The sequence below is a fragment of the Medicago sativa genome, chromosome 3, assembly GCF_051527215.1.
Source record: "Medicago sativa cultivar Bolivia chromosome 3, Bolivia_mono, whole genome shotgun sequence".
Classification (NCBI taxonomy): Eukaryota; Viridiplantae; Streptophyta; class Magnoliopsida; order Fabales; family Fabaceae; genus Medicago; species Medicago sativa.
The window spans coordinates 22299187-22306949 of NC_140751.1; the positions used below are offsets into that span (position 1 = coordinate 22299187).

The 7763-nt window shown below is 33.6% G+C and overlaps 1 protein-coding gene across 1 annotated transcript; it reads right to left on the reverse strand.

Moving 5' to 3' along the window:
* Positions 1-3038: 3038 nt before the first annotated feature.
* LOC146936404 (uncharacterized) lies at positions 3039-6302 on the reverse strand. The gene has a single exon (XM_085751266.1). It carries the CDS (start codon positions 6229-6231, stop codon positions 3223-3225), a length of 3009 nt encoding a protein of 1002 aa, XP_085607392.1. The 5' UTR covers positions 6232-6302; the 3' UTR covers positions 3039-3222.
* Between the last annotated feature and the right edge of the window lie 1461 nt (positions 6303-7763).

Below are 7763 nucleotides of genomic sequence, written 5' to 3' on the forward strand. Positions count from 1 at the left end.
GATTTTGGTTGTTTTTTTGTTTCCCTTTTGCATTTTCTTTTTAGAGGGTTTTAGCCTACTCCCCCCTTTTGTACATATATTTTTCCTTTTTTAATAATATATATGGAGTAGACGGCATAAGATGGGAATCCCTGTGGGGTGCCAACCTTGTTAAGATGTCTCAAGCTCCTTGATGCCTCACCTACTTCTTGCCTTATCAAAAAAAAAAGATGTTTATAAAAAAAATGTTTTCATATCTTTTTACTTGCATTAATCAACTGCTAAAAAAACAAGAGGTTTAAAAAAAAAATTGGTTTGAAAAAAATTAAAGAGAATAGAGGAAAGAAAGAAAAGACGAGAGAGTGCACAAAGAATAATAAGTATTGTTTTTTGAAATGAGTTTGAAAGATTTTTTTTTCTGTATTTCAATTTTTTAGCTTGATGAATATTATTTATAAAAAAAAGGTTGATGAATATTATGAATAAGAGGAACAAATTTCTTCTATTCCAATAAAAAAAAAAACTTAAAAAGCCGATTCTTAAAAAGGCCTGTTGGTTGTATTTTTCCTATTACTTTTTAGTAGGTCCATATATTCATTAATTTTTAAATTTTATCAAAATCATAGAAAGAGTCTTATTAGTCTCTCTCTATAGTCGTCTATGTAACAAAAAAATAAATTAGTCCTTATCTCTCTGTTTTTTTTTGGACAAATAGTCTTGTCTCTTTATTTGCCATTCTAATAGAATTATTTATTTTCTACCTTATCTGTTACGTTATAGCGACTGTGTGAGTCTTTCAACATTACAATATCATTTTTATTTGTGTGTAAACTGAAGATTCTCTCCATGCAATAACTACAAAGACTAATATATCGAGTCGGATAGAACTGTAATGAATGAAAAATTCTCCCTCAAGAAAATTAATATTGATGTATTTTTAGAATATTCTAATATGCATCATTCATTTTCTAAGTCATCTACATTATAATGACTTTTCCAACTCTTTCAAGATTACATTGGCTAAAAAGTTGTGGTTGTACATCCACATTGACTTAAGAGTTTTTTCTCCTAGCCCCTTGACTTATGACTTTTCTATAGCTCATTGGTTGGTTTAATTTTTTCTTCCTAACTGATTGGTTTGATTTTTTTTTTTTTTTAGGAAAATTGGTTTGATTTTTCATCTCACAATTTCTTCCCCTTCATATTGTTACTTTAATTTTTATGATTTATAATTTATTTTTAAGAGTGGAGTCCAATATTAATTTGAGAAAAAAACTGTAAAACTTGATTTGATCCCTGAAAAATTAAGCAATTTAGTATTAAAAATAAATTGTGTCAATTTGGTCCTTCAATCGAACCAATTTACTCTCTCTCTCTCTCTCTCTCTCTCTCTCTCTCTCTCTCTCTCTCTCTCTCTCTCTCTCTCTCTCCTCTAGTCCCAGACTATTTATTTGTCATTCTAATAAACATCGTTCATAAGCACAATCATTACCTTATGAATTATGATGATTATTTCGAGTCTTTCGACATTACATTACGATTTTTATGTGAATAAGATATCTTTTGCGTTCAACTCAATAGACTAATCATCAGAGCTAAATAAGACCACAATGGGTGGCAAAACTCTCTCATTATATTTAATGATGATGCATTGCGAGAGGACATTCTAATAAGCATCATTCATTTTTTCTCATCCATTACATGATAATGACTTTTTTGAATCTTTCAACATTACATTGGCTAAAAAGTTGTGGTTGTACATGTAGATTGACTTCAAAGTCATTGTAGGAGCATTGATTTGGTTTGTTATTTTTCCTAGCTGATTGGTTTGATTTTTCATCTCACAATTTCTTCCACTTCATACTGTTACTTTCATTTTTATGTTTTATAATTTATTTTTAAAAATCTTTAGTACAACCATAGTTTTCGCCACACAAAACAGGTGAAGGATTTCTTAAAGGTATAGCATAGGCTATGAAATACTTTTTTTTTTTTTTTTTAAGAATAGGCTATGAAATACTTGTTGATCCTTAACTGCTGCTACTACTTGATTAACCAACATCAGGCCTTGATTTCACATATCGCTGCCTCTTTGTATCACATTCCATGATTTATCTTTGAAAAGAACTTCTGCGATGATTGTAAGTTCAAAGAAGAGTTAGGCCTCGGGGTGGTAAGAGCCATGAGCGATTTATTAACCCGTGTTCAACCGTACATCAACTACGAAGAGAAGTGAATAGCTGAAGAGGCTCAAAAACAAGCAATCTGTCAAGGGGAATGGCGACAAACGGCGCAGCCACAGCGAGAAAGAGAAGAGTCAACGTGCCCAAGGGGAATGACGGCCCACCAATGCTTTGTAAATGTTCATCTCAAAATGTAGCCTTTACACCACATTGGCATCTGTTCTGCATAATTATGCAGCAGAAGTTTCGTCACAGCTAAATTCCATTTCTGATACACTGGAAAGTTTTAGTTTTACGGCATCCATCCGATAAAAAAGAAGCAAAAACTTAATTTCAAGTGAAACAAGCTCTAATACCAATCATTGATATCTTATTACCGATGGTTTCTTAGCTTACTAATCATGTAAATATCACACTTACCATGTCTATTATTTCTTGAGACTTCTCTATAGAATACATTTAGTTTATTGCTTTCTAAAGTGTTTAAAAAGAACAAGTGTTTGTATTTATTGGATTGGATACCTTTTGTAAAACACAATTTTGTACCAATTATGCACCAAATAAGCCAAAACAGAATAACAAAGGTAAAAAGGTCATATAAATCTGAATTATATTTTATACACTAGGCTAGCTACAAACATATATATGAACTTGGAATTTTATTATATACACTTATAAACAGACCTGAGACCACATTCAGAGTACAAATTTACAACTGAAAATCAAACTAGCTAGATCAAGCTTGTTTTAACAGAAAGTAAAAAACAAACAGACAAAAGAGAAAATAATTACAAAGCATATATATGAACTTGGAATTTTATTATATAACACAACTTGGAATTATATTTTATACACTAGGCTATAGCTACAAACATATATATGAACTTGGAATTTTATTATATAACACAACTTGTGGCATGCACTTACAAACAGACCTGAGACCACATTCAGAGTACAAACTTACAACTGAAAATCAAGCTTATCACACTCAGAATCAAGCTTGTTTTAACAGAAAGTAAAAAACAAACAGACAAAAGAGAAAATAATTACAACAATAAAATTAAGACATTTGCACCATCTGATTCTGATTCTGATTCGTGATTGAACTTTGGTTCTTCCTCATTCTTGTCCTTCTTTTCACTCTCCTCTTAGGCTGACCACCAAATATCATGACAAGCCATCTCGGCTTTCCAATTAAAAACATATAATATCCAATGCATATTCCAATCACAAATCCACATCCGTATCCAATTGCCACTGGTTTCCATCCAAATCCAAATTTCTCTTCACTGCAAAAGTTGTTGGCTGAAGGTGCAGAATGTTGTTCAGGTCCACACATCTTTGACAAGGGTAATCCACATAACTCCAAGTTTCCTTCATAGGAATCATTTGTAAAAGTATTGAATTGCTTTCCCTGAGGTATTTCTCCCACAAGACGATTATTGGAAAGATCCAAGACTTCAAGACCGTTAAGATTGGTTAATTCCAAAGGAATCGCACCGGTTAACATATTTGAGGAAAGATCCAAAGATTCCAAATATGTCAAGTTTGCTATGGATTTCGGAATATGACCTGTAAGTCTGTTATGGGAAAGGTTAAGCCCTATGATTCCATGAAGCTCACCAAAAACGTCTGGAATCTCTCCTTCAAATTTGTTTCTCGACAAATCAATAACTACAAAGATGTTAGGAATTTTCACCAATATCATGTTGTTCCCTTTTGTCGCCACAATCACAGAATCATAGTAGGCTGCAATATCAGAACCTGTAGGCTCTAAACTATTACTCATATATTCCAACTCAGTAACATTCATCATGGCTTCAAACTTTTTGAAATAGGCTTTAGGTAGAGGACCACTAAAGTTATTGCTTGAGATATCAAAAATAGTTATATTTGGAAATGGATGCTTGATCTTTGGATTAACAATGATACCATGCAACTTATTGTCTCGCAAGAGCAACACTTTCAAATATTGCAGGGTTTGAAGCCAATGAGGAAAATTGTCTTCTATTTTGTTGCTCCCAAGATTTAGAAACTTCAACCCTTTACAGAGAGACAAGGATTTAGGAATTTGACCTTCTAATTGGTTACCATAGAGATTCAGAGTCTCAAGTGCACTTTCCTTTGAAAAGTTACTTGGCAACGAGCCATGAAATTTGTTCATTTGTAGATCCAAAACTTCAAGGGATGATAAATTAGCAAGACATTGTGGAATGGTTCCTGTCAATTGATTGTATGCCAAACTGAGAAATAAAAGGCGACTTGCATTGCAAATAGACAAAGAGATGTCACCGGTTAGTAAGTTATAACTAAGATCAAGGCGTTCTAGGAAATCAACTTCATGTAACCAATTGGGCACACTTCCACTAATTTTGTTATTAGACAGATTCAGATATGCCAACACTGGGAGTTTTTCTAAGAAGTTAGGAAATTCAGTCAAACTCAAAGAAGACAAACCCAATTCAACTAGTGGAGAAATACTGTAATTGACACTGGATTCAAAGTTTATTGATAATTGCCTATTATCTGAAAGGTACAAAAAAGTCAAATATTGAAGTTTGGAAATGTTTTGGAAATTGACAACACCACTCAAGTTGTTTGATGATAGATCTAGACTACTTAGGCTTGGAAGGTTGGAGAAGAGTTGAAAATCAACATGACCACTCAAGTTGTTTGATGATAGATATAGGTCACTTAGGTTTGCAAGGTTGAAAATGGATTCTGGAATATTGCCTTGTAGGCTGTTGTTACGTAGAGATAGCCACTCTAAGGAATATGATGAGATTGCGCTGATATGCCCTGTAAGTCGATTATTTGATAAATCTAATTCTACCAAAAATGGCAAGGATAACAAGGAAGGAGGAATTGTACAATTTAGCATGTTAGAATCTAAGTCGAGTCCTTGCAGTTTTGTCATCCCACCAAACACATCTGGGATTTTACCGCTAAATGAATTGGATGAAAGATAAAACTGAATGAGATGTTGAAGGTTTGAAAGTGAGGATGGCAATTCACCTTCAAATTTGTTACCACTCAAATCTAATTCCTGAAATTTGTTTGACATCTGAAATGCATTTGGAATTCGACCACTGAGTTCGTTGTCACGGAGATTCAAGAAAGTTAGACGTGGAAGTGTTAAAAGTGAGAACGGGATTGAACCGTTTAGGTAGTTTCGTGAGAGTGTTAAAGAGGTAAGGTGGGTTAGGTTAGAAAAAGACATTGGAATTTCCCCTTGGAATTGACAATTTGACAGATCCAAGATTCTAAGAGAAGTGTTGCAACTCAATTCTGGAAGTTGGCCTTGAAGTTCATTACCTGACATATCTAGTTCTTGAATACTTGGTAAACAAAGAAGACTTCTATTCAGTTTTCCGCTTAATCGTGTTGATCTAAGATTAACAGTAACCAAAGAGGAAGATTGGTTAAAAATCAAAGCAATGGAGTTTGGTCTTAGTGAAGACAAATCTGTATAATCCAAAACCAACTCCCTCAAGTTTGTTGCATTTTGCACAAGTCTCTTCAAGGTGGTCTCTTTCCAAACTAAATTGTACTGATAATACCCAGAGAGATGAAGTGATTGTAATTTGCAAAGGTTTGAGATTTGAGTTGGAATTTCACCTTTAAAGAAACTATTAGACAAGTCAAGATGTGTGAGACTCAGAAACCCACCAAACTTTGAATGAAAATAAGAGCCATATAAATCATTGTTAGAAAGGTTGAGTTTTTGAATATAAGCAAGATGGAAAAGGGTACTGTTAGGATTGAATATACCTTTAAGACCTTCACAGCCAAGGTTGAGGCCAATCACGTGACCAGTGATGGTGTCACACGTGACACCATCCCATGAGCAGCAATCAGTCTCATTTTTCCATGTTGTTGTTTTTAAAAGAGGAGATTCATCGCAACGATAATAAGATTCAGAATTTATAGTGAAGGATGACTTGAAATGAAGCAAAGCAGAGCTCTCATAATGAGGGCATGAAAAATTGAAAGAAGAAGAAGAAGAAGAAGAAGAGAAGGATGGAAAATGGAAGAGAAAAAGATGCAAAAACAGAAGAAACCACGCCATGATGAATAAATGATTTTGTGGAAAGTGTTACCAAATGGTTTATGTGAATGAAGATCAATATAAAAGTAAGTGTGGATGAAATGTTAAGGAACCCAACGTATATATTTATATCCAAATTGGAAATATAATATTTTCAAAAACAAAATTCAGTTATGGTTTTTCCTTGGTGGACCAGGACCAACACATCGCAACATAAATAATTGTAATATTTCTAATTGGAATCTATGGCTGGAAAATGTCTATTCACATGGAATATATGTGTGGTTGTAACCAAAAAAAAACCTAAAATATTTTTAAAAAAATAAATAACCATAAAATATTTTTTTAATACTATCTCCGTCCCTAATTATAAGACCCTTTTGAGAATTTTTCTTGTCCCTTTTTATAAGACCCCTTTGCTATTTCCAACTACATTAATTATTTCTTTACATACATGCCCCTATTTATTATACATCTTTTTCTTCAATCAACAATAAATAACATGTTGAAAACATAAACCAACTCTCTCTCTTAAAGGATAAAATTGTAAAAACAATAACAATTACAAACATATTTAATACAAATATCCACTATCTTAATTCCCGTTATTTTTTCAAAAGGGTCCTATAATTAGGGACGGAGGTAGTATTAGATATACGGTGTTTCATTAATTATGGTGCAGTAATCCACTTGGGTTGGTGTGTGATGAGTGTCATAAAAGTGTTAAATTCATGTTATATTTTATGCACTTTTTGTTACTTGCTTTGCAAGTTATTGAAGGAAAAGCCGAGAAATAAGTGTTAAATGCCTTATTACGCTTTACTTATCATTACTCTATCCTTTTGCGCAGGAATTAGCCCCAAGACACTGATCATGGAAGGAAAATCATGAAAAAATGCAAAGAAAGAAGCTCCTGAACAAACTGTAGGACGCTTTCGCGTCCAGAGGACGCTTTCGCGTCCACAATGTCGAATGCAACAATAAGGACGCTTTCAGGACGCTTTCAGGTCGCTTTTCATGTTTGAAGTAGGACGCTTTCGCGTCCTAAGGACGCTTAAGCATGCCGATAGTTTCAGAAGGCGGTTTACACGTGGCAGCTTTCAATTGGCTCAGAGAAGATATTTTGTGAGGACGCTTAAGCATGAAAAGGACGCTTAAGCGTCCTCCCTCGAATTCTGCCTATTTAACAAGTTTTCCTTCTCTCTTGTAAAAAAAGAATCACTATTCCATTAGATATTTTATTTTTAGTTTCTCTCTTAGTTTTAGCTTAGCTTTTCATTGTAATATCTTAGAGAGAAAGTAAGGTAGAATATATGAAGTGAGAGTGGTTTTGGAAGTTGGCTCTCATTCCTTTGTTGAGACATCACTAGGAGAATGAATCCTTCCTTTTCAATCCATCCTTGCAAGGCTTCCATGATGATGTGTAGCTAAATACCCTTTGTTGGGATGTGAGGTACTTGATCTTGCTAACATGTAATCCTTTTTATCTTGCAAAATATGATTCTAGCAATTTATATTCAATATAGTTGTCATTCTTGTTGTTAATGCTTTAG